Here is a 27,439-nt window from a genome sequence, read left to right as displayed (position 1 = left end):
AGCAAGTTCAAAACCAGCCTCGGCAAAAGAGAGGCGCTAGGCAACTCAGTGAGACCTTGTCTCCAAATAAAATATAAAATAGGGCTGGAGATGTGGCTCAGTGATTGCCTCTGAGTTCAATCCTCAGTATCCACAAAAACCCAAAAAACAAAAAACTGCATTAGCACCTTCTAACCAAGAACTACTTCAGAAGTCATCACAACTAATGACTCCAAGCCTCACAACTAATAAGCAGAGAACAGACTTAGTAAGTGTGGTTCAGTTCCAGCCAAGGTCACATGGCATCCCAGCACTGGGAAGGCACAGTGGGTCTGTGGTGGTCTTGCTGAAGTCAAGGCAGGAGAACCTGGGGCCACCTCAGTAGCCCCAATACCCAAGCCCTGCTGCCACCATAGTACTAACACCAGTCATGTCGGGGACAGCAACTAGCTTCTATCAGTTCATGAAGTTTTATAGTTCTAAAGAAGCCATAAGCAGAGTTCTGTGTGTACACATTTCAGTAACAACATAATAAAAATAACACTTAAGTTCTATGAAAAAAAGGCTAATGGAATTACACATTTTAGTGTTTGATTTTGTTTGTTTGTTGTGGTACTGGGATTAAACCCAAGGGTGCTCTGCCACTGAGCTAACATCTCTAGCCCTTTTTATTTTGAAACAGGGTCTCCCTAAGTACCTAGGCTGGCCTTGAACTTGTGATCCTCCTGCCTCAGCCTCCCAAGTAGCTGGGATTACAGTAATGTGCACAGTGCCCAGCTTCATTTCCCAAACTTGACAAACACTGACTAGGATACTTTGCTTCCCTAAATGCATCATGTTTTCACCTTCTACCCTGAGAGAACCATTAAACAATGTTGAGAGTAGAGGGGAGGAAAGTTTTCTGGACTCTAATCAAGTTTGGAGAAAGACCTCACCTCACAGCAAACAGAAGGCAACTAAGCCAAGAAGAGCTTAAGTTCTCACCTTCTCCCTGTGGCTTCCTTTGGGTTTAGCTAATAGAAAAACAGTAGGATCAAACCCCAGAACACATAGTAAAAGATAATAAAGCTATGCAAAGTTTCCAACTTGTAATTAAAGGATAAATTTTAAAATTTTAGCATATCTTTAAGCCTTGCCTTTTACTCACTCAAAAGCAAGAAAGGGGGAATTCTTTTGTTCCCCCAAGAAGTATTTTACATGAGGAAATGGACAAATTAAGAGGAAACTTCCACATTGTCTGACATGGCTTCCAAGGATTAGAACATCCAGTTCAATGGCTCCTCCCCTCCCCATGGTACTAGGGATTAAACTCAGTGCTCTACCACTGAGCTACATGTCCAGCCATTTTTATTTTTTATTTTGAGACAGGGCCTCACTAAACTGCCAAAGCTGGCCTCAAACTTGGCTTCAGCCTTCCAAGTAGCTGGCTTCATAGACATGCACCACTGTGCCTGGCTGACATCAGTCTCTTTTGATCAATGTATATGTAGTTCAGTTCACAATTTCACTACCTCTATCTGTGAAAACATGCTGTGCTGCAATTAAACAGCTAATTAAATTTGAGAGAAGCAAGACTTTAATGAAGAATGCTACAAGTGTGGACAATAATTAGTTCTCATATTTTAAAAAAAGATTACAGAAAACACTTTCTGAAAGTTTTGCTAAAAAGACAGTCTTTAAGGATGTCTGAGAGACAGCAAGCACGACACAGTACAAAAGGAGAAGGGAATGTTGAATTCCAGTGCAAGACACTAACACAGCACAGTAGGGAATAGGCAGAAGCAACTGGTTCACAAAGAATGGAACTAGGCGTTTATATTCAATCAGGAATTTTTTTTAAGCTTTCAAAGTCCAGCATAAGGAAGGAAACTGAAAAGGAAGGAGGTGGGGCTTAGAGGGCTAAGCTTATCTACAATCACCATTTTACCAAAAAACACACTGGTTCAACCACATGAGAAGGAGGATAAACCTGCCAATGTAGCCCAGCATATATTAAGAGCAAATGCCAAGGCAGTCAGATCTAGGGTTGATTTCACAGGTGGCTAAACAGTTTTTTAAATGATTCCACAAGGACTGGTCTCTCATCAACCTGGGCTCAAAATCGATGGAGTTCCTTTGCATTTGCATCAGAAGGCCAAAACTTTATGAGGAACAAGTTCACTCCAGATGATGCTCATGTTGCTGGATTTAACAGGTCATAGAGTCATAAGTGACTCCAAACAGACTCCACCATTTCTAGAAGAAGATTCTACAGATTACTGGGGATTTAAATTTAAGCAAACCACTAAAGAAGGGAAACACTAATGGTATGTGGCACTGTACAAGCTGTGCCTGTCACCTCTGCCAAGAACACAGGGCGGGCTTGGCTTCGCTTCTTAGTTCTTAGCTCCATGATCTCCAACAGTAATGAAGTGGACTTGGGACCTCCTCCATACTGAAGGAGGTTGCCCAAAATTCTCATCCCAGCCCAGCTTCTGAAAGAAACAGCAGACTATCAGGGACTATTATTAGGAACCATGCTCCTGTGAATCCTGGGAAAATGAAAGCCCGTTTCAGTTCATGCCAAGTTTTTTCATGGTCCGCCAGCGATCCTTAATCATCACAGCTGTTCGGTTAACAAATGGATAATTTTTAGAAATGGCAGCCCAGTTTCCTTCCCCGTATTTCTGTACTCCAGCCTTGACCCACTCACTTTCTTCTACAGTCCACTTCTGCAAAAGAAAACCAAAAAAGAGTTATCAAAACCCATCTTTACTCACGTGTTTTCCAAAATAGTAATGAGGTAAATTCAAAAGGCTCAAATGCAGTTCAGTGGCAGAGTGCTTGCCTAGCATGTATACAGCCCAGGAGTTGATCCTAGGAGATAATCAACCACTGAGCCACATTCCCAACACTTTTTATATTTTATTTTGAGACAGAGTCTCTCTGAGTTTCTTAGGACCTCACTCACTATGTTGCTGAGGCTGGCTTTGAACTTGTGATCCTCCTGCCTCAGCCTCTGGAGCCACTGGGATTATAGGTGCACCACCACATCTAGCTGTGCCCTTAAAACATGGCAAAGATAGTAAATTAACACTGTGGATTGGATAGTTGGTAAATTTCCTGCCATTTCATTCTCAACTAATAATCATTTCTGTGTTCCAAACTTCAAACATGTATATGTTGTTCATAATCCAGAAAGTGTATCAGACTCTGTCCTAGATTTTTCTTCTAGAGAATAATTATTACTTGGTCCATCGGCAATCCTTTGAATTATCTCAAAAAAAGAAAACTTTTACCAGAGGCGTGGGTAGTTGATGCCTATTAGGAGGGGAATTTATTTTACCTCTGTTCTAATCACAAAATTTGTATCAGAAAAGAGAATTTTAAATTACCTGCTTTTTCGTTATACCAGTTGCATTGTCGTCTTCTGGTGCTGCTGGAAAACATTAAAAGTAGACTCATTTTAGAGTTCATCTTTCTCTGCACAAACCAAAAGAAGCAAACATAGAATGTCCCCACGGGGAAAACTTGATTCAAATTTCACAAACATTGACAAAAAAAGGACATCACTAAATGATAATTTATTCTTGTCCTTTGTGAACATCAGTCATTTCAGTCCGTGAGGATCTGTTCAAAGCAAGTGCCTTACAAACAGGTTTCCAATAAAAGTTGGTTAATGATGGATTTTAGGCTTTTTAAAGACCATCAGTGTTTAAAATTACTGAGGGAACATCGTAGGTAATATCTTAATAGAATCTGTATGTGTGTGTATATCATACATACATGTGTAATTTCTAGTTTATAACTCCTTGCTAACCACTGCTTTGAAACGACAGTTTTACTATTTTATGTTCGGATTTTCCAATCCTTGATCATTTTATATAAGTATAGCTTATGCTAGGAATAAGAGGTCAGGCATCAAAAAATATGCACCAAGATGATTTTTTTTTAAAGGCCAGAGAGCTATAGGAGGGTATACGAGTGTAAACCACATGCCATTTCAAGCAATGGGAGGCAGATGAAAAACTGCAAGAGGCAATGGTGAATGAACATGAAACCTGCCAGTATGTCTGCCTCAGCAGATGTCACTATCCTGACAATGTGTCCTTAATAATGGAGGTAAATGGCTTTGGAAAAGGGATACTTACAGGACAGACTACTTATAAGGAAAGGAAAAAAAAAAAAAAAAAACTTCATAAATTATAAAGTATACAACAGTGGAAGCAGATTTCTAAAACTGACAAATCTGGCTGCATTGGATGTGGATATTTTCTAGAATTTTATAGTCTATTGTTTTAGACATTTAATGTCACTTATTGTTTTTCTGTTACTTCCCTCCATTCTTCATGTGATCTTGATCTTACCAATCACATTTTCATCAATTAAGGTACTTTTTAAGGACAAAATCTTTGGGACTGGAAAAGGATTATTGTTGCCATGTTAGGAAAGTCTTTAGAAACGGGCAAATGAAGATTTAGCACTCAGGTATTTCCATCAGAATGTAAAATACGTGGAAGAGATTCTAATGCAAATGCTATTAAGTTTGGTATTAATTAGGGAGAAGTAAAGCCTCATCTTAAAATATATACATACATATATACATATATATATTTATATAAAATGGGAAGAAAAGAGATTTTTTTTTTGAATTTTACTTAAACAAGAATGCAGGAAGTGACCTTTATACTGTCTCTTCTAATTGAAGAACTTTAGGAAGTACATCAACTATGATTAAATAACCTGGGGTTTATTGAAATGGTCTCCACTGTTTAATGGGAAAGGACATAAAATTAACTTTTTTTTTTTTGCGGGGGGTTCTGGGGATTGAACTCAGAGGGACTCAACCACTGAGCTACATCCCAGCTCTATTTTGTATTTTATTTAGACAGGGTCTCACTGAGTTGCTTACACCTCGCTTTTGCTGAGGCTGGCTTTGAACTCAAGATCCTCCTGCCTCAGCCTCCCGAGCCACTGGGATTACAGGCATGTGTCACCACTCCTGGTCATAAAGCTAACTCTTTATGAATCAAATGAAGCCAGGAATTAATTTTTTCTAGTTTGGAGATAGCAGCTTCAGGAACATGAATGACAGTAATTGTAGCAAACATTAAGGAGAGGCCACAGGGAATTTACAGCTTACCCTGAACTTGAAAGAGTTCATCTTCTTCCACCCAAGTCTCTTTTTCTTCAACCCCATTGGAGCTGTTCCACTTGCCTTTGGATACTCTGAGGGGAGATCAATGAGGACAAGGTATAAAATATTCATCCCAGTCACCCCATGTTCTGATCTTGGCTCACTCATGGTCCTCTTTCGAAGTTCACCTACACACAGCTCCCAAATGCACCGTCCCTTCTCCTAGACTGGCCAGGCATCTCCACATCAGCACCCCTCAGGCTGCAGGAGCATCCCTCTAACTCAGCACCATCCCTTCAATTTCTATTCACTTCCCCAGGGTTTTGTTTGGTTGGTTGGTTTTGGCTCTCTTGATTCTGGAGAAACTACAAACTCTTCTCTCCTTCATGGATATGCTCTCTTATCTCCAAGCTGACTTCCTTTCTCTCTCCCTTCCCCTAGTTCAAGCCCAAAGTGCTTCATGCCAGCATTAAACTAGGCACTTCCCCTTCCAAAGTTGACTTAATTTACCACATACCTTCTCCAGTCTGTGTTGGCTTCTCTCTAACCAGCAAAGCCTAAATGCCTAGATAGTCTATTGGCCCTAGGCAGTTTCCTACCAAAGGCCCCCCCAGTACCTGCCCCACAGCAGAGCCAGGCTGCTCTGCTACTTCTACCAGCTTGGCACTTGCTTGCCTCTCCATATAGTCTGTTCTCTCTAACTGGGAGTTCTTTGCCTGCCCAGAAAACTCAAGCCATCTTTTAGTGACACCTCCTCCTCTATCTACTGGCCCCAACTCAGTCCGAAAGGCCTCACTCCTCTGCCCCATGGCAGTGTTTCCACTTTATAAAAACTATTTCACAGTGTGCTCTTAACCATGAACTACTCAAAAGTCAGGCCCTACCTTAATTTACCTTACAAATACCTAGCACAGTAACACACCCAACATGGGCTAGAGATATGCTAGTTAAATCAATATTAGGATTATCCAAGAGCCAAAAAGGAATTATACCATCAAAATTCAGAATGATAAGCAAACAAGAATCCTTCCTAGAAACATGAAATAAGTACTTGGGTATAGCCACCAAAAAAGGTCCATAGCTAAAAAACACCCAAACTCAAATTACAGTCCTTCTCGTCTAATCAACTTTTAACTGTGTTTATCATTAGAAATATGACTGCCCTTAGTACAAAACACAGCACAAAGCTGACCTCAGAATTCTAACTTCTACAAAATAAACATGGGGAATGTCTGAATTGATTTGAAGAATTTATACGGATAAAAATGACCTACAAATGTTGACACACAGTAGAGACAACTTCTGTCTCCTCTCTGACAGGAGACACCAAGCACAGTCATGCATGCCTATAAACCCAACAATTTAGGATGCTGAGGCAGGAATATTGCAAATTTGAGGCCAGCCTCAGCAACCTAGCAGGGGCCTAAGCAACTTAGGAAAACCCTGTCTCAAAAAAAAAAAAATAAAAGGGGCTGGGGATGTGACCCAATACCAAAAAAAAAAAATCTATCTAAGAAATTACTTAACCAAGTGGCTGATACAAATGGTAGACTATTTACTGTGTTCTTAAATTGAATTCTATTCCCCATGTTATTTGAGAATTACTTAAGACAAAGCGAAAAAAATTTCATGAGATTTTTCCTTCTCAGGATATTACTATTAATTACTATTTGTAAGTAAAAGTCAGATGGTTACAGTTCAAGCTTTCCTGTCCCAGTGCTGGCATAAAACTGATTTGAACCCAGGTTTCCTGCTGGCCCATCATTTCCCAAGTTGTCCTCTCTTCCTACAGTCTTCCAAGATTATGTTTACTTCCCCTTCCTCTGGATTCTCAGCATTACCACCTGCACGATTATTTCAGGAGTCACTGCAGGGGCTTCAAGACTTGCAGAAGATGGCATCTTGCTGACTGCCTCTGCTTGCTTCTGATGCTGTGGGAGCTGAGATCAGGGTTCTGTTCATGGCTGTGTGGTCCTGGGCAAGCGGGGCCACTTTATGCTCCTCATTGCTAGGTTTTATACTTGGGATCTGGGTTGAGAGTGCTGTGTTATAAAACAAAAAACAAACTACGGGAGAAGGTATGGCCCGCAATATTTGCCTCATTTTATTTGGTTAATACCTAATTAGCACTGGCTATTTGCAGCACTGTGGAAGATAAGTATAAAAATCTAGGAGTCATGGCCCTGCCCTCCAGGTGATCTCCTCTAACCCTTCTTCCTCAGTCTTCCCTGCTCATTGACAGTTGTCTCCAGCCTCCCTCACTACTCTCTGTGTCTTTTCAAAAGCCCTCAGTGGTGCCCCTTCAGGCCTGCCAATTAGTTACATTAGAGTCTATCTGGGACATAGCTAGAAAAGTATACTCAGAGCCTTCTCCTGCCTCTTCTAATTCAGTGCTCAGGAGTCTGGGAATGTTGTTTGTTTGTTTTGTGGTTCTGGGAACTAAACCCAGGAGTACTCTACCACTGAGCTACATTTGATTTTTTGAGACAGGGTCTACTAAGTTGCCTAAGCTGGACTTGAACTTTTAATCTTCCTACCTCAGCCTTCCACATAGGTGGAAGTACAGGTGTGTAACATCACATCCAGCAGAGTAAGTACTTTAAAAAATATTTTAAAAGTCACTGCAACTTGAAGCCCAGTATGAGAAACTGCCTGACAGATGAAAAATTATGAAGATCTGGCCCTTCTAACTTTCCTCCTCCCTTCTCTCCCAAGCACTGCACTTTCTTACCAGTTACTATATGGAGCACTCTGAAACATGCCAGGCTTTCTGTGACCATAAGTAAGTCTTTCCCACTGCCTTAAACCCTCTTCCTGCAGTTATGCTTGATGACCTACTCAGCCTTCCAGGCCAGCTCAATGTCTGCTCCTCTGCAAGATCTGCAGGCTCAGCAACCCTTCCCCTAATCTCCCTGAGCACCTCACACATCCTTTAGAGCAGAGATCACTGGATCCCTTTTTTCTGTGAAGAGCCAGCTAGTATTTTCAGATTTGCTGTCTTCATTGTGACTACTCAACTCAGGCAGAGTCAACTCATGGACAATCCATGACTGATGGGTATGGCTATGTTCCATTAAAACTTTATTTGAGAAGTGGTAGGTGAATTCACCAGCTTAACGGCTGTACTGCCAACCCCTGCTTTAGAGTACCCACCATACTTCACATGCTCTTGACGTATGAAATAGGTGGGTATGTCTGAAACCTTCACAAATCTTCCCCAATTACAAACACTGCAATCCTGCCCTTTCTCCCGTTTCTTAATCTGTTCCTGGGGGCAATACCTACATTCCATAGAACTAATGTGAGGAATAAATGCATTGTGTATCAAATATGAACAATGTATGTAGAGCTGCCATCAACTATGCCCATTGCCAGCCAAGGACTCATATTCAGATCCAAATAGGGTGCACATAAGGCAAATTTGTGCCAAATAAGAAATCACTTAACAGATGCCACAGCCCTTTGGGGCACCTAGTGTGATGCATGCCAGAGCATGGGTCCCCAAACAACAGAACATGGTGAAGATGGCAATGGCTTTGGGAGATCAGCAAAGTGGATCACTTACAGCAGGAGCAACCAGGGAAGAGTTCACAGAAGAGGCAGTTTTGAGAGGCAACTTGGTGTACGTGACCTACAGGCCCTGGAATTTTGTGTCAAGATCAACCTGGCTTAAAACACCCAAATCCTAGTTTTGCCACTTTCAGCTGTGTGACTTCAGGTGAGAGCCCAACTTTTCTAAGCCTTCCTCGTCCATGCAGTGGGGCTAATATATCATCTCACAGTGGGGACTGTAGATTCACTAAGATAATACATGAAAGGGCTTGGCCCCTGAAAGCCCTTAATCCACAATAGCTTCCCTTCTCTTTGAAGATAGATGGGATTCTAAGAAGCAATGATGGAAAGATGATAATCCACTGTGGGGAATGACAGGAAGGAAAAGTACAGTAATAAAAACAGACAGTGTTCCAGAGATAGCAAGCAGACTAGTTTACCTGGAGGGTGGATCCACAATAAGGCACAAAGGGCAGCAAAAATCAAAAGCCAGGTTGGGCTGGGAGTCATGATGGGGAGCAATATTAAAATGTTATAACCACTGCCCCACAGTACCTAGCAGGATATGGAAGATTAATAAGTATTTACTGAATATGCCAAGTTTAAAATGTTCATAAAAGGTACAAAACTGTAAGTATTGATTAGTCTCTTTTAAGAATCAAAGTATAACATGGCCCAATCCAAACAAATTTCTTTTAACAAACAAGACTAATATTTAGTAGTCAAGGCACTGAGATGTTTGCTAAAAACGAAAGCAGTGACAGGGAGGAGGCTCAGAAACCTTCCATCCATCCTCCCTCATGCCCTAGTGCAAAGCTGGGCTGCCTACATATGGACCTTCAGAACTGGCAGGAACTGCTACGTCGTCACGCCCTGCTCCCAAGTCACATTCTAGCAGTCTGAGCAAGCCTTGGTGGTGAATAACTTAGCTGAAAGTTACTTCATTCACGGAAGTAATACCAGGCCCAACCAGGACCGCCAACCAGCCCCAAAACTGCTACAAAGAAGGTCTTCATACTTGGGATTCTTCTCCCCAGGGCGGGGCTGGTTGAGAGCGGTGGGCTTGGATGGCGATGCTGGAACGATCTCCTGGGAGGAACTCAAGCCTGTGCTGGGCTCAGTACTCTGGCTGTCCTCCTCCAAAACCAATCTGCTTATAGTCATGCGCTTGTTCTTAGGCTGCAGTTCTGAGCCACCTTCACCCTCAACAGGAGCTGAACTTTCATTTTCATCTTTTTTGGGTCTCTTGTTTTTGAGGGCTGGTGATGATGGGGACGCTTGATTAGGAAGTACCAGATCTTTCTGGTCCAGTTTTGAGAATGCTGCCTCCGAATCCTGTGCACCGGACAGAGCCTTGAAAGCTGCCTTCAGAGTCATAATTCCAAAGGTGGTTGGAGTACTCCGTAGCTGCCTGTGAAAAAAGTAAACAAGGATCAATTTCACCATTTTTGGTGCTCAAATAGGCACAACTTTTTCTTGAGTGTAAGGCTTCAAATCAGACAGAGGACTCCTTAAGTTGAGGACTCCCTATTAAAAAAGGGGTGGGGAGGGCCTGGGGCTGGGGCTGGGGCTCAGTGGTAGAGCGCTTGCCTAGCATGTGTGAGGCACTGGGTTCGATTCTCAGCACCACATACAAATAGGTAAATAAAGGTTTGTCAACAACTAATAAAGATTTTTTTTTTTTTTTTAAAGAGGGGTAGGGGCTGGCTTCACACACCCTTTATTTAAAAATTTATATTTTAAATATGATAAGTAAGTTGTATTATGGAGTTTAAACTCCAAGTAAGAACCTTGAAGGAGCTAGAGCCAATGATACTCTCCCCACAGAGGCCTCCTTAGCCCACCTACTCTCTCCCTTTCGTTTACACAGCCTAGAGCAAGGCTTTCCTTGCTGTAGGCTACCTTTCTACCTACCACAAAGTCCACAAAAACAATCCACTGTAATCCAACAATCTCACCTTGAAGTCTAGATTTTCTTCCAGCCATTCCAACTATCATATAAGAGAAATAATTGACTGGTCTCCACTCACAATATACTTAAGAACAAGATCTTGAAAACTGTCAGACAGCATGTGCCATGCTATCTTGGAATAATGAGAGACCTGCCTTTTATAAAAAATTAATCTATCATTTAGAACAGCTTGTGTAATGAAAGTAGAAACTGTCAGGAAAGGGGCAAATTGACAGCCTACAGGCTAAACTCAACTAGCAGATGAATCTTATTGTCCAACAGATAAGAAGGGTTTTTTACCCTTAAAATGGACTGTTGGCCAGACACAGTTGTAGTGGTGCATGCCCATAATCTCAGCAACCTGGAGGCTAAGAAGCTAGAATTGACAAGTTTAAGGCCAGCCTCCTCAATTTGGTGAGACCATGTTTCATAATAAATATAAAAAGGGCTGGGGATGAAGCTCAGTAGTTCATTCACCAGTATGAAATAAATAAAAATTTAAAAATTTTAAAAAATGGACTATCAACATTCAAAATTTGAGAAATCTCAAAGAAAAGTGGACATCTCACACAAAGATTGAACCACCAAAATGCTGGCATGCTTGGACATTCCCATGGGGCACCAATCACCAGATGCTGAAAAGTACATCCTTTCTGCTTCCCAGTCCCATGCTCTTGACTATCTTATGCTAGGACCCACTTTGCTGTGTCCTTACTAGGCTGATATGGTATGGATATGATTTTATGACCCCCAAGGATTCATGTTAAAATTAACCTCCCTTTTTGAGGTAGAAATTAGACTATAGGGTTTAGAGGTAGGGCCTTTCAGAAGTGAGGAGGATTAGATAAGACCATCAGAATACAGTCCCTGTGTTTGAATACTGATGGCTTTATAAGAAAAGGGAGAGAGGCTAGAGGACATACACATAAATTCAAGCTCCCTGTCTCTTGCTATGTGATGATGACCTGCACCACTTCAGTATTCTGTAAGAAGGCCATCACCAGATATGGGCCCTCAAACTTACAAAACTCTATGAGCTGAATACACAACTTTTTTTTTTCTCCTTATAAAAAGTTATCCAGCCTCAGGATACAGCAACACAAAATGGACTAATACATATGCTGGCAGATGTATCTAATGTGACGCCCCCCACAATTCATTTTGGGATTTTGACTCACATCTGAACACTGCTTTTTGAATATATTAAGGAAGTATCCACAGGATATGGGCATGGCAGACAGCAAGAAAAGTGGAGACAGAATCTTTGAGGAAGAGCCAATCAGGAACTTCTATTAGGAATCCCAGACATCCCTTCTTCAATATTCACATTTTCCTTCAATGTACACTCTATCTCCCAGAGAGCCATGTACAAGTAATCCAATGACGTGTTAGGAGGTCAAATAATCAAGAGGAACTGATCCTACTCAGTGTTTTCCCGAAGACCACAAAAGGGCAGCCTCCTCACCTTGCAGACTCTCTGAGTGGCTTTTCCACAGGCTCTGGTGCTGGCTGTTTATCTTCCTTCATTGTACTTGAGGGAGTAGACTCAGATTTCAAAGCCTTTTTGGCCATCTGGGAAAGGAAGGATGTCAGCAGGTAAAGGAAGTCACAGAATTTCATTTATTCTCCTTTCACCAAGAACATCCTCAATATGCAAATAAGTTCACTTACAAATCCAATCCAGATATAAACTGAAGGAGGACATAAAACAGAATGGACCTAATGAGAATCATGTCAAACTCCTTTTTTCTTTCCTTCCTCAAAAAAGAGTTACATTTCCACAAATGCTCACAGTTATCTACCCTAAAGGAGAATTCAAGTTGAGTGGTTCCCTCTTGACATTGCAAGAACTCTTTAATCTTTCACACACCAAATAACAACATGATTTTACTTCACATTTCTTCTTCTCTCTTTCCAATCTCAGCCCTAATCCAGTTTGACTCCCATGTATACCTTTAGTGTCATATAAAAAAGCCAAACATCTTTTCTCAAATGTAGGATAATGTTTGTACTACTGATTTTCAACTTGTGCATAAAACTTATTGTATTTCCACAAATATATTTTGCCTCATTGACAACTTTGAAAAGCCTTATTCTATATAATATATAATCTCTATATATACATCTTTATTTATTATTATTATTTTGGTACCAGGGATTAACTCAGGGGCACTTGGTCACTGAGTCACATCCCCAGCACTATTTTGTATTTTATTTAGAGACAGGGTCTCACTGAATTGCTTGATGCCTCACTTTTGCTGAGGCTGGCTTTGAACTCGAGATCCTCCTGCCTCAAACTCCTGAGCTGCGGCGATTACAGGCATGTGCCACCATCCCCAGCTTCTGCTGTATATTTTTAAGGCATTTAGTTAAGGGAGATAATACACATAATTCGAAGTCTTTTTCACACATTAATTTTTTCCATTTCTTTTTTGGTGGCACTAAAACCCAGGGGCACTGTATCACTGAGCTATATCTCCAACTCTTTTTACTTTTAATTTTGAGGTGGAGTCTCATTAAGTTAGGCTGGCCCCAAATTTTGAATCCTCCTGCCTCAGCCTCCTGAGTTGCTAGAATTACAGATATGTGTCACTGCACACAGCTCTCTTTTAATTTTCTAATTCCCTGTGTATCCTCAAGAGCAAATCACTGGGAAGAAAGGAGAGGTCAAGGCACACCGTGAGGAGGTAGGGCTCGGTGTCGTCCAGGTGGCTCTCCAGAAAGCGCAACATCTTCTGCTGGAAGGTCTCATAAGAGAAGTTCTGGATAACAGGGTGAGCCAAGTTCTTTTCTCGAATAATGTTTAGGAGATCATTTCTCAGCTTCTATACAAAGGATAGTGTTTTGGAACATGAGAAAGGAAAACACCAGTAAAAATTCAATGAGGAGTTGAGACAGAACACTGTCAGAAACTTTGCATCATTATCAATGAAAATCACTGGTATGCGTATAGGAAGGGAAGTCCAGCACAAAGGACTAGTCAATAAACCATGATTCAGCCACAACAGGTTACTATGGAGCTATAAAACAAAGAATAAATAAGCTCCTATGTGCTACCACAGAACTTCAAGATTTATTATTAGGTGAGAAAAAGCAAATTAAAAAGTGTTCAATATCAGCACATAAAATATGTTGTCATGTGTGGATGGGACCAGGCAAAATGGGTACATATGTATGACTATACACACAAATGTGCTTGCATATGCAAATCTCTGATAGGATAAAAGAAACTGAGGGGAACAAGATGGGAAAGGGTCAGAGATGAGAGAATTTTCACTCAACTTTTTGTTATGCCTTTTGAGTTGTATATTATATATACATTACCTTTTCAAAAATAAAATTTAAATCTATAAAGGAAAAAAAAATAAGAGCAGAGGACCAAGAGAGCTTTTGACACCAGAAAACAGGTGTTAGGTCCTCCCAAAACAGAATCTCCTCAAATCTACAGAATTAGCACTTCAGTAAACAAGGAGTACAAAGCTTGTCAGCTCAATAAATGTTCTGTCACAAACCAGATAGAAATAAGGCAAGTAAATGGCTTATATAAATTTGTCTAATGAAAAATAAATTTTGAAAAGCCAATCTCGGAACTTGAATCAGAGTGATTTTGGATATAAAAAAACATGCTAAAGACATTCCATATTATTTAAAGGTGAGTATCTAGATAACATTCCTAACAAACAGCCCTTTCCCTGTTGTTCCACAAAAAGCAATAAGATGGATTTAAGCCATGGGAGCAAAAATATATCAAATTTACCTGAGTTGTTGGGTCCTTGGACATGTGTTTTTTCAAAATTTTTGAAGCCTTTTCAAATTCTTTGTTTTTGATACAAATAATGACAGCCTACAAAAGGGGGAAAAACTTTTTTTTTTTACTTTTGTAATGAAAGATGTTATCAGAATATCAAATATCAAAATAAACTGTTCTAAAAAGTAAAGCTGAGCCTTACCTACCCAAGAACTTTTTCACAACATATCAAATTCCTATACTTAAAAACCAGTAATTGTTCAAGGGTTGTGAACTACTGTAAGCTGCCTCTTTGAGCTTGTAAGATAGTAGCCTTTCAACATTACAATGGATTGTTTTTTAAATGGCTGATAGAGCAGAATGGGATCCCCTGGATTACAGACCATTTAAACCAATCTGAAAGGGCCTCCTAAGGAAAGACAAAATAGACAGGAGTCATTCTAGATTCCTCCAATCCACAAAACAACTGCTTCTGTTCTTTTTGGTTGCAAGAGCGTTGAAGTAAAGGGGAGATGGGGAAGGAGGATGTACAGTGGGGGAGAAAAAACAAGTGGCTTGCGGACCATAGGGTTTGCTGAGGCAGGGTTCACAAGTTACATTCCAGAAAGGCCTGAGGCCAGTTCTGTAGAATGAAAAAAAAGGCTCTTACACCATAAATAGCAGCAAGCAGCTTTAGTTAAAATGTGCGGGGAATTACTGAGACCAACAAACCAACTCATCCACAGTGGTAAATAAAAAGGACAAAGTTCCAGGTAGAATGAGAAGTTTTCATCAGCCACAGAAGAGCTTTCTATAAAGAAAGCCCAAAAGAATATACGAAAAGGAAAAATTACAATGATTAAAAATAGAAGGGAAATTTTAACTTATGTAAACACAAAACAATTAGAAAAGCAAAGAAAAAAAGAAGGACATTTGGAGTTATTTAACAGGATAAAATAAGTCACTTTAAACCCTGTCTCAAAGAGGCACACAGAAACGGATCTTTTGAAGAGATCACATTAAAAAAGGAAGGAGGGCTGGGGCTGGGGTTCAGCGGTGGAGCTCTTGCCTTGCAGGCGTGAGGCACCATATAAAAATAAAATAAAATAAAATAAAATAAGGTATTGTGGCCAACTACAACTAAAAATACTTTTAAAGTATTAAAAAAAAAAAAAAAAAGAGGAAGGAAAATTTTTCCACAGGTCTTTTCTTCCTGTGTGTATGTGGTATCAGGGATTGAACCCAGGGGCCTGCTACCACTGAGGTATATCCTCATCCTTTTTTGCTTTTATTTTGAAACAGCCTTGCTAAAGACTGCCCAGGCTGGCCTCGAACTTGTGATCCTCCCTTCAGCCTCTCCAGTTGCTGGGATTACCAGCATGCACCACCACACCAGGCTTCCATAAGTATTTTCATTCTTCATGAGGGAGAATGTACAGAGATACAGACTAAGGAGATATAGAAAGGGAATTCATTAAATACCAATCTCTAGTGATTCCATCCTTTACATGCTAAGCACAGCCATCCAGAGCATAAAGAAACTGGTATTAAATGCTCTGAAATAAGCAGGCATGATCAAAAATTCTTGCTATCCAGAGAAGTTACAAAATAAGTCTTTTAATCAGAAAACCATATCCACTTACACATCATTTTCAGCAGAAAAACTATTCTAAGACTATCCTTACTATCTTCAAGTACAAAGCTTTTACATTTTACAAGTCATACAGGTTCCATTACATTTTTTAATTTAAATTGCACACAGCAGTATCAACCTGCCTTAGACATAGAGTTTTGAATGTTTTTTGGGTATTTTGGTTTTGGGTTTTTTTTTGTTTTGTTTTGTTTTGTTTTTTGGTACTGGGGATTGAACCCAAGGGTGCTTAACCACTGAGCTACATCCCCAGCCCTTTTATATTTTATTTAGAGATAGGGTCTCACTGAGTTGCTGAGGCTGTCTTTGAACTTGTGATTCTCCTGTCTGTCACAGGAGCTGCTGGGATTATAGGCACGTGCCACCATGCTGGGCACAGTTCCAACACAGACTCTCATAACCACCATAGGAATCCAAAAGTCTCCCCTGTATGGATCCTTTGTAGGTAGTCACATCCTCCCCTCTTCCCTAACTGCTGATCTTTTTGCTGTTTTATCTCTTCAAAAATGCCATATAAGTTGAATCAGGCCAAATATAGCACTTATATCAGTTTGAACTGGCTCTTCTCATTATGCCTTTGAGGTCCAGCTCCACATTTTCTTGTTGGTAAGCATTCCACTGTGTGGACACATTGTCACATACCCATTCATCCACTGAAGGACCTTTGGGTAGTCTGCAATCTTTGGTCTTCATGCATACAGATGCTAAAACATTTATGTATAGATTTTAGTGTGAACATAACTTTTCTATTCTGAAGTAAATATCCAGGAGTGGGGTTGCTGACTGATATGGAAAGTGTATGTTTAAGTTGATAAGAAATGGCCAGGGCTGGGGTTGTGGCTCAGTGGAAGAGCGCTCACCTAGCATGTATAAGGCACTGGGTTCGATCCTCAGAACCACATAAAAGTAAAGAAAAGGCATCGTGCCCATATACAACTAAAAATAAAATAAATTTAAAAAAAGAAATGGCCAAACTATTATGGTATAGAGTAGCTAAATCATTTTGCACTTCTATCAGCAATATGAGTTCCAATTGTTCCATATCCTCACCAGCACTTATTTTAGACAAAAACTTTATATATCTTTCATGTACAACATGTTTTGAAATATAGCATTTCAAACTGGTAAAAAAAAAAAAAATATATATATATAGCATTTTTATTGTTAAAGTTTAGAAATACTAATTAGTATGTACTAGTATTCATTGTGATTTCAATTTGTATTTCCTTAATGACTAAATGAGTGAGCATCTTTTCATGTGGCTTTTTGCCTTCTACATTCTTTTTGGTAAGCCTTTTGCACATTAAAAAAGTAGAACTGTATAGGCTTGTTTTCTATTAAAAGCTCTTTGTATATTGTGAATACAAGTCCTTTATCACATATATGATTTTCAAATAATTTCTTTTTTTTTTTTTTTTGCGGTGCTGGGGATTTGAACCCAGGGCCTTATGCTTGCAAGGCAAGCACTCTACCAACTGAGCTATCTCCCCAGCCCTGCAAATAATTTCTTGAAATCTGTAGCTTGTCTTTTCCTTAACAGTGTTTACCTCAAAGCAAAAGCTTTAAATTTTGATGAAGTCCAAGTATCCATTTTTCCTCTTATGGATTGTGTTTTAGTGTCATATCTAAGAACTTTTTGCCTAACAATGACATGAACATTTTCTTCTTGCTTTCTTCTGAAAGTTTTAGTTTTACATTTAGTTTATTATCTATCTTTTTGGTTAATTTTAGTGTAACATGCTTATTAAGTTCATGGTTCATTTTTGCATATGAACTTTCCACTGTTTCAACACAGTGTTGAACCACCAGTGCTTCTGGACTCTCCCTTCTTATTTAGAGACATAAATAAAATATAGACATAGGATCTCTACGGTCATGGGTATTATAGCTTTCTTTTCTTTGCCCTGCCCACTTTATAGTTATTCTTAAAACTGAGTATTATGAATCCTCCAACTTTTTTTTTCATAAAATTCTTTTAGTTACTTTAGTTCCTTTAACTTTCACATAATTTGGAAATCAGCTAGTCGGTATAAAAAGTCCTGCTGAAATTGTGATATGAATATTTATTCTATAGATCAAATGGAGAAAACTGTTAACTATTTTAAGTCTTCCATGAATATGGTATGTCTTTTAAATAAGTTTTCATTTTTATTCATCAGCTTTTTGTATTTTTCCACATATAGATACTTGGTTTTGCTAGGCTTATTATCAAAGTTTTTTCCTTTCTTTTCTTTTTGGCAGTTGTTATAAATAGCATTGTTTTGGTATTTCTATTTTAAATTGTTCACTGCTAATATATAGAAATACTATCAGTTTTGTTAACTTAATACTGACAAACTAATTATAGGAGCTATAGTTGGGTATATTTCATGGGGCTTTCCAAATAGTCAAGTCAGTTGCAAAAGGGACAATTTTATTTCTTTTTTCCAGACTATATGCCTTCTTTCTTTTTGTTGCTTTCTTGTATCAGCCAGGCCTTCCAGTATGACGTTGAATGAAGTGGTGAGAATGGACATCCTTGCCTTGTTTCAGATCTTAGGAAAAAAGCATTCTATTTTTCACCATTAAGCACATTAGTTGTGGGGTTTTTTGTAGATATCCTTTATCAGGCTTAGGAAGCTCCCTTCTATTGTCTGCTGAATGTTTTTATCACGAATTAATACAGCATTCTGTCAAATGCTTTTTCTGCACCAATTGATAGGATCATATGGATTTTTTTTCTTTTTTAGACAATATGGTAGATTATACTGATTGATTTTCAAATACTGAAACAGACTTGCAGTTGTGGGTTTTAATTTCCACATCTGTATTCAGAGCCAAACAGCAGGTTAGAGACAGTAAAAGCAGTGGAATCTGTTCCAAGTTTTAAGGAATCAAAACTCCTCTAGTAAGAGAGAAGGTTTTCCTTCCTCGGTTTTAAGAACCTGCTCTGTTGCCAGTGTCACTATGAGGCACCGTAGATGCCAGGGTAGCATCACCTGGGGGCCAGGTTGGAAAAGAGAAAAGAGAGAAAAAAAAATGGCTGAGTCTGGTGGTGCACACCTGTAATCCCAGCTAAATAGGAGGCCAAAGCAGGAAGACTAAAGTTCAAGGCCAGTCTGGTAAATATAGGAAGATCCTGTCTCAAAATAAAATAGAGCTCAAGAGATAAGAGTGCTTGCCTAGCACACATGAGGCCCTGGTTCAATCCACTGTACCACAAATGAAAAGGAAAAAAAAAAAAATCGATTTCTCCCACCATCTTTGACCCTTAGAAGAGTCACTCCTGCTACTCAGACTAGAAAGAGAGGACATCTCTTGGAGTTCTTTCTCCTCACATCTGGAGTGTACTTCTAGGGTTCAGGCTGTCTGAGTTCATCCCAAGTAATACAACAGGGGACAAAAAAACTACTCAACACTGGTTTGGTGAAACTTCAAATTTGGTCTTTTAAAATAAGAGAGGAAATGTGAATGTTTCCAAAAGTGAAATTAAGCTGGGTGCAGTGACCACACCTGAAAGCCCAGCTATTTGGGAGGCTGAAGCAGAAGGATCACAAGTTTGAGGGAGCTTGGGCAACTTAATAAGATCCTGTCTAAAATAAAAAATAAAAAGGGCTGGGAATATAGCTCAGTGGTACAGCACCCACCCCTGGGTCCATACCAAAGGGAAGGAGAGAAGGAAGCGAGAGGAAAAGAGAGAATGGGGCTGGGTATGGTGGTGCACACCTGTAATCCCAATGGCTCAGGAGGCTGAGGCAGGCGGATCTTGAGTTCAAAGCCGGCCTCAGGAACTTAGCAACTCAATGAGACCCTATCTCTTAATAAAATACAAAATAGGACTAGGGATGTGGCTCGGTGGTCCAGTGCCCCTGAGTTCAATCCCCAGTAACCCTCGCCACAAAAAAAAAAAAAAAAAAGAGAGAGAGAGAGAGAGAGAAAGATTTAGAAAAGGAGAGAAGGAGGGAGGAAGGAAGGAAGGGAGGGAGAGGGAGAAGGGGAGAGGGGGAGAGAGAGAGAGAGAGAGAGAGAGAAATTAAAAGTCTGTGTCCAGGGTTTGTGATGAGCTTATTCTTTTCAACCTGTATTAATTTCCTGTGAAAACAAATTTTTAAGGGACAGAGAATTCAGCTCAGTGGTAGAATGCTTGCCTAGCTTGCCTGAGGTCCTGGGTTCTAGCCCCAGCACTGCCCACTCCCCAGATTTTTTAAAAAGAGATGAATGATTTCTTTTACACTTGGCAATCCTCAGAAATATATAAGCCCTATCAATGGTCTCTGCAAACTTAAACAAAAAGGATATTTGAAGCAGGTTTTCAAAATAGGTGAGATAGAAATGTTGAGAAAAAAATGCCAAAAAGCATATAATATGAAAGGATGAGAAAACCAAAACTCATAGAACTGAAGAAACGATAAAGAAGCAGATACAAAAAGAAATGAGGTTGTTCTGGGAAAAGTCCTGACAAAGCTTTTTGTTTTCAAGAAATAGTTCTAAGAAGCCAAATGTGAGCTGGGTGCCATAGCACATGCCTGCAATGCCAGCAGCTCAGGAGGCTGAGCCAGAAGGATCATGAGTTCAAAGTCAGCCTCAGGAACTTATCGAGGACCTGACCAACTCAGTGAGAACCTGTCTCTAAATAAAATATTAAAAAGGGCTGGGGATGTGGCTCAGCGGTTACATGCCCATGGGTTCTATACCTGGTACCAAAAAAAAAAAAAAAAAAAAAAAAGGAAGCCAAGTGTGGTAGCATATGCCTGTAATCCCAGCAACTCAGGAGGCTAAAGCAGCAAGATCATACATTTGAGGCTAGCCACAGTAACTTAGCAAGGGGCCGTCTCAAAACCAAACAAGCAAAAAAACCCCAAATAACAACAACGAAGGAATGGGATGTAGCTCAGTGGCAAAGTACCCCTGAGTTCAAACAAACAAATGGAATTAGTAAGAAAATATTTCTGATGTGTCTGATGTACCAGCATGTGCAGTGCAAGTGGGATATGGTCCTGAAAGAATCAAGCTGCTGCTACCAAAGGTGCAAGGGAACATGCTGCACAGCAAAAAAGCAACAGTAAGAGAAACAAATAAATTTATAAAGCAATAAATAAATGAAAAATCTTTCCTGAGAAAACATGCCATAAATGTTGTTCTCCCTGGTTCTTCAAAAAGTCTGAGCAATCTTTCTTTTTATTATGAAGAGAAAAACCAATGTAGTCTCAATATAATTTACAGCTTGCAGAAGATCTCAAACTTTCTGGTCTCAGGATTTTCTTCTACTATATTCTTAAATGTTTATGAGGATCCCAAAAAGCATTTGTTTATGGGGATTATATCTGTTGATATTCACCAGATGAGAAATGTAAAACTGAGAAAAATTTTAAGTATTTATTAATTCATTAAAAAAACAACTCACTACAGGTTAACATAAATATCTTTGTAAATAAATTACTAAACTTTTTTAGAAGTTTTATGAAAAAGATGGTATTATTTACATTTTTGCAACTCTTTAAAATCAGGTTTAATGGTAGATGGCTAGATTCTCATAACTGCAGCTATATTCAATCTGTTGTTAGGTTGTTTTAGTTGTAGATTAAATAACCTGCTTTATTCAGAAATGAACTTGGAAAGACCATTCTAATTGCCTTTTCAGAAAATCATGGACAGTCTTCTTTAATTCAATGTGAAATTTTAACAAGTAAACTTTTCTTATCTATTACACTAAAATCCATCAGTTTATCTTGTACTTTAAGTGGATCTCTCATCCATGAATGATTTGTAACACCACGCACCCATTGCTTGGAAAATATTAGTTCATTTGAGTTACGCAGATCTTCCAGATGTTGACACATTCATTAAAAACATTTTTAAAATCACAGTCATAGTTAATATCAATAATCTCCAGAAAAGCCTAAGTATTTGGAAGATGTCAAGCATAAAAATACAAGTTTTCTAATTTTCTTTTGGAGTTTGCATTTTCCCACTGGTAACAAACACTGTCAACTGTTTTGAGTTGACAGTGAAAATGATTCCCAAATACCCAAATACCTAGTTTGTCAGTTGTTCCCTCATGTAACAATGGTGTTCCAGGAAAAGAGCAGCTAGTTCTACATGCAACTCAAACACTCACACAAGTGCTTTTCCTGAAGACAATCATCATGTTTTGGTAGCAGCAGAAATATTGCAGATAGACTCCTTGTTTTACCACACAAAATACTAAAAAGATATTTACTCATGGGTCTATATTTAATAAAATGTGAACTTTTACTGCTAGAGCAAAAACATTCTTACTGAAATTGGTGATTTTTTGTTTTGTTTTGGTACTGAGGATTGAACCTAAGGGCACTTTATCACAGCTACAATCCCATCCCTTTTTTAAATTTCAAGACAAGGTCTTGCTAAATTGCTGAGGCTGGCCTTGAACCTTTGATCCTCCTCCTCAGTTTCCCAAATCGTGTGTGCCACTGTACCCAATGAAACTGGTGGGTTTTTTTAAAACTGCATTTGACAGTAAAGAATACAATAGTTACTAATATAATTTACCACTGCCTTGAGCATGCTAAGGAACCAGTAATTTTAAACTTCATGCTTTCGCGCTATCAGTACAAATGCCAATGTACCAAAAGTCAAATAACATCTTGGTTTTGTTAGGAAAACAGTTTTAACCTCATGGGTGCTCTAGAAAGGCCCCCGAGACTTCAAAGATCCCAGACCATGCACTAAGAAGTTCTAACTTAACTTACTTGATATACTTTTAAACAAATTACTGTGACACATTACAAAGCTTAAATGCATCAAAAAACCTCACTGATATTTAGCTCATCCCAAAGATGACCATTAACAGATTTTAAACTAAATGAGAAACTTCTAAAACAATAGATTGAAAAGATAAATTATCAAGGTAATATTATCAAGGTAATTGTGGTTTCAGCCTCTAAAATAGTCCCCAGTGATTCCCACCTCCTGCAGTGCCCCATTAACACAGTCTACCAGAGTTGGTCTGGTCTGTGTGAATTCTGCTAATAACCATGTGTGTAAGTGTGGAAGCAGATCTCAGAGCCCCAGCTGAATCTTTTTTTTTTAAGCTGTAGATAGACACAATACATTTATTTATTTATTTATTTATTTATTTATTTATTTATTTATTTATTTATTTTTGCTGTGCTGGGGATTGAACCCAGGGCCTTGTGCTTACAAGGCAAGCACTCTACCCACTGAGCTATCTCCCCAGACCCCTTTATTTATTTTTATGTGGTGCTGAGAATCGAATCCAGTGCCTCACACATGCTAGGCAAACACCCTACCACTGACCTACAACCAGAGCCACCCCCCCCAGCTGAGTCTTGAATTGACTGCAACTCTAGTTGACAGCTTGACTACAACCTCACAAGAAACCCGAGCCACAACCATTCAGCTAAGCCACTACCAGATTCCCGACCTTTGGAAACTGAAGAGATACTATTTATTGTTTTAAGCTGCTAAATCTTGGGAATAATTTGTTAACACTATAGTAACAGTATACAGCAGATATAGCAAGAGCTCTGGAACCTGTCAGAGAACTGAAAAGCAGAAAGAAGTCAATGTAAGAAAAATAATTGACTTAGGTACTGGGAATTAAACCCAAGGCCTTGCACATGATAGGCAAGTGCTGAGCTACCCAGCCCTTTTTGGGGGAGGGTAGGGGGGGTGGGGGCAGTTACTAAGCATTGAACTCAGGGGTACTCGGCCACTGAGCCACATCCCCAGCACTATTTTGTATTTTATTTAGAGACAGGGTCTCACTGAGTTGCTTGGTGCCTCACTTTTGCTGAGGCTGGCTTTGAACTCATGGTCCTCCTGTCTCAGCCTCCCAAACCACTGAATTACAGGCATGCAACACCGTGCCCAGCTCGCAGCTCTTTTTATTTTATTTTGGGACAGATCTTACTAAATCTTCAAGGTTGACATTGAATATTCAATCTTCCTGCCTCAGCCTCACGAATCCCTGGGATTACAGGCATTCACTAACGCACCAGGCAGCAGGTGACTGTTTTGAGTTTAGATTTTGCCAATAGATTATCCCAATGAAGCTCCAAAACAAGACTTATGAACTTAAATAATAAAATTTTATAAATACACATACACACACACATACATGGCCTCCTCTAGAAGAGGGGTCAGAGAGCAAATCTGTAACCCTTGTATTCTAAAGGAATTACATGAATTATTCTAAACTGGTACCATTTCTTTCCATTTAAAAGAAGCTTACCTGTTTTGAAAGGAGGAATGGATTTCTCCTCTCTTGCCAATGACTTTTCTGACATCTCCCCACAACAGGAACCTGACTTACCCATACTGAAAACCCCATTCTTAGAACTGCTCTTCCTTGGAAGTGAGTATTATATAAACATTCTTCTCAAGACGAAAACTAGTTCCTGCCCAAGGTCCTTAACGGAATAAAATATCTGCACCCCATGAATACGGTTGATTTTTTTTTTTAACAGGGTACTTGAGTACCCTGTACATACCCAGTATCTTCCTTGCAAAGGAAGGTTTTCTCGCTCTACCCTACATCCACCTCTGGGATCCCATCCTTTTATAGGGTGCTCTTTTCTTCCCGTATTCTTACTTTTCTTAACCAAGGCAACAGTGAGCTGCTGTTCTTCAATCCCCACCTCTGCATCTGCTTCCACATCTCCAGTCTTGGTTACTGGAGAAGAAAAAATCTTTTATGACTGTTTCCCTCAGCCACTACCATGTTTTAAATAAAAATAAATTCTACTACTTATAGCCACCTGAAGTATAATACAGTGACAGTTCCAACTTTCCAGATACTCCATTAGCTTTTTTTCTTGATTTCAAGAATACTGCCCTTGGCAGCCTGCTAACCATTTATTCGTCTACCATTCCTGTTTTTCTAGCTGGCTTATTATCCCAGAAGCTCTTACTCTATTCTGTTCAAAGAGAATTTTCTCCATGCCTCTTTCAGCAGACAAGTGCACGAAAGAGCTCAAAGTCAGTCCCTCATTTCAAGGCCCCGGCTATTCCCCTTGGTTATTTTTGCAGTACTGAAGACTGAACCCAGGGTCTCATGCATGTCAGACAAGCACCCTACCACTGAGTTATAACTACCTAGTCAGTTTTTCATTTTATTTTGAGACAGGGTGTTGCTAAATTATCCAGCCTGACCTTCAATGGGTGATCCTCCTGCCTTAGCCTCCCCAGTCACTAGGATTACAGGCGTGCACCAAGGTCCTGGCTTCCCATTGGTTAATTATAAACAAGAGTGATCAAATCCTAGATCAGATATACTGTTCACAGCCTCCTGATCAATACAATAACCTCCACAATTTCGGTCTTCAATGCCAACCCGTTCCCTATGTACTGTGGTTCTTCCTGCCAGGGCCACAGCAAAGACCACCAAATCACAAAAGCAGAATACATTCCAAGTCTGGATGGGAAAGGGTACCTCTGAAGAGATAACATCTATGTTCATGTGTTCATGTGCTTTTTCACTCTCTCCATTCCTGGTTTTCCTCTATCCCACCCAGAAAAGACTAAGCACTGTGTTCTTAAAGACCCCTGATTTTTGTTAAAAAAACGAAAAAAATAAAAAATATAAAATATAAAAAGAAAAATCAGAGCCTTACAGCTTCCTTGACCAGTTTTCTACTGGATTCAACCACTGCTTCTGTCAGTGTAAATTCCGTTTTAATCATCTCCAGCACATTGATAGCTGATTCCAATGGTGTGAGCTCAGCTTCCATATCAAAGGAACAGTCTAGGACAAAGCACAGTTTTCACTTTAAGCTCTATTCTAAGGAGTGGAAGTTAGTCCAAAAAATATACACATTTATGGGAAAGAACCATGCAAATATATGAAGATTTGTGTTTATTTTGCTGACATACTTGCTACAGCCTTATGTATAAGGGGCAAATTCAAATCAATGAGTTTAAAGTGACATCATTTAATACTTTTCAAGATGGCTAAGTTATTATTTAAACAAATTCATTTGCATCTCAAGTTCAGAATAACACATCCTCCTCAGATATAAGCGGCCAGAAACAGTTTGGCTAAACAGCTACCAATTTCAATTCAGGAAAAAAAAAAAAAAAAGCAAAACAACAAAAATGTGCTCACACTCTGAAAAATACTCTAACATGGAGGAAATATGTCCGATTTAATAACTCACTTTCCACAGCAACAAAGTTATATTAACAATTAACAGGTGGGAGAAAACACACACAGAGAAAAGCAACCAAAAGAACTTTAACTGGAGAAAACTAGAGCCTGCAAATACACCCATGGTGGAATGAAAACGACCCCCGAGATGGAAACAGCAGCGCACTTTAACCCGGAATCCTTTAGTTTCCGAATATAAGTTTGAAAACAACAAAACCCTACGTAAGTAAGCCCAGAGAAGAACACAAATATAGCCATACCTAAATTTTCCCCTTCTTCAATGCGTGACAGACACTGCATAACCCGAAGCAACCGGGACACCGTATGCTCCTTCCCCAAGGGCCTGACAAGCAAAGCTGAGAAAGAAGACATCGTTGGCTTGGCTGCCCCTACCCGCTACCCAGTGCCCACAGACCCCTCCTTCCCCGGCCAGGCCCTCACCCTGCATGATGTCCCGGATCTGCCTGAAGTCCCCGTACCGGCTACCCCGAAAGGCCCGCAGCGCCTCGTGGAAGTAGAACTTGAGCACCCAGCGGTTCACCGCCTCCTCCAGCCGTGCCTCCCCCGCGCCCCGCTCCGCCGCGCCCCCCAGCCCAGGCTCGTGGCGCCCTCGCCGAGCCCGCCCGCTACTGCGGGACGTCCGCCGGCCCACCGCCCGCCCGCTGCCGTCGCTGCTCCCGCCTCCTCCCGCCATCGCGTCCGATCGCCGTGCGCCCTCCCCGCCTTCCCGGCCGGGCCGCTTCCTCGGCTGTGACGCCGCCGGGTCACGCACTACGCCCGGGCCGGAAGCGGGACCCGCAGTCCCGGCTCCAGCGGCCATGATACGGACTGTGTTCCCAGCCGCCCGAGGGCTTCTGGGAGGGAAAGGACCAGGGGGCCCAGCCCCGCTTACGGACTCCGTAGTTCCCGGAGTGCCCGCCGCACTGCCTGCTGGGGCTTGAAGTCCACACCACCCAGACACCGGAGCTCTGCTCCAAATTTAAGAATTATATGCTGAAGACGTGGGACTCGGTAAAGATGCTGAAAAAGTAAGTACATGCAGGCTAATAGACACTTTGAAAAGTGTGCAAAGGAGTATAACAGAGGAAAGTTTAATATAAACAAATTTACACTTTAGCAAATTATTTATAAAGCCAGTGTAAGTACAAGCAAGGTCAAGGAATAGAACCCCCGGAAACACTAGACATATAATTTTCAAAAATCACAAAATAGCACATTTTTTTATTAAAATATTTTTTATTTTCACAGACACATTTTGATTCATTGTACACAAATGGGGTACAACTTTTCATTTCTATGGTTGTACACAATGTACATTCATGCCATTCATGTAA

At 40.1% G+C, this 27,439-nt stretch overlaps 1 protein-coding gene and 1 long non-coding RNA gene across 3 annotated transcripts; one reads left to right on the top strand and one right to left on the bottom strand.

The window, feature by feature from the left end:
- Positions 1-1,575: 1,575 nt before the first annotated feature.
- TERF2 (telomeric repeat binding factor 2) lies at positions 1,576-26,952 on the bottom strand. 2 transcript variants are annotated; one of them, XM_079116887.1, is made up of 10 exons: positions 26,547-26,952; positions 26,366-26,461; positions 25,573-25,703; positions 14,356-14,442; positions 13,277-13,423; positions 12,064-12,170; positions 9,666-10,058; positions 5,102-5,187; positions 3,354-3,394; positions 1,576-2,690 (listed from the first exon to the last, which is right to left on the bottom strand). In XM_079116887.1, exons 1-10 carry the CDS (start codon positions 26,923-26,925, stop codon positions 2,532-2,534), a joined length of 1,626 nt encoding a protein of 541 aa, XP_078973013.1. In that variant the 5' UTR covers positions 26,926-26,952; the 3' UTR covers positions 1,576-2,531. The 2 variants fall into 2 exon arrangements, with proteins under 2 accessions (XP_078973013.1, XP_078973014.1); XM_079116888.1 differs by having other exon boundaries at positions 3,354-3,397; positions 26,547-26,949.
- On the top strand, positions 17,478-25,546 carry LOC306647512. The gene is made up of 2 exons (XR_013760115.1): positions 17,478-19,129; positions 20,313-25,546. It is a non-coding gene; the product is annotated as an uncharacterized lncRNA (long non-coding RNA).
- Positions 26,953-27,439: the final 487 nt, after the last annotated feature.

The sequence above is a fragment of the Sciurus vulgaris genome (assembly GCF_902686455.1).
Source record: "Sciurus vulgaris genome assembly, chromosome: 17".
Lineage (NCBI taxonomy): Eukaryota > Metazoa > Chordata > Mammalia > Rodentia > Sciuridae > Sciurus > Sciurus vulgaris.
This window is presented reverse-complemented; position numbering and strand designations above follow the sequence as displayed.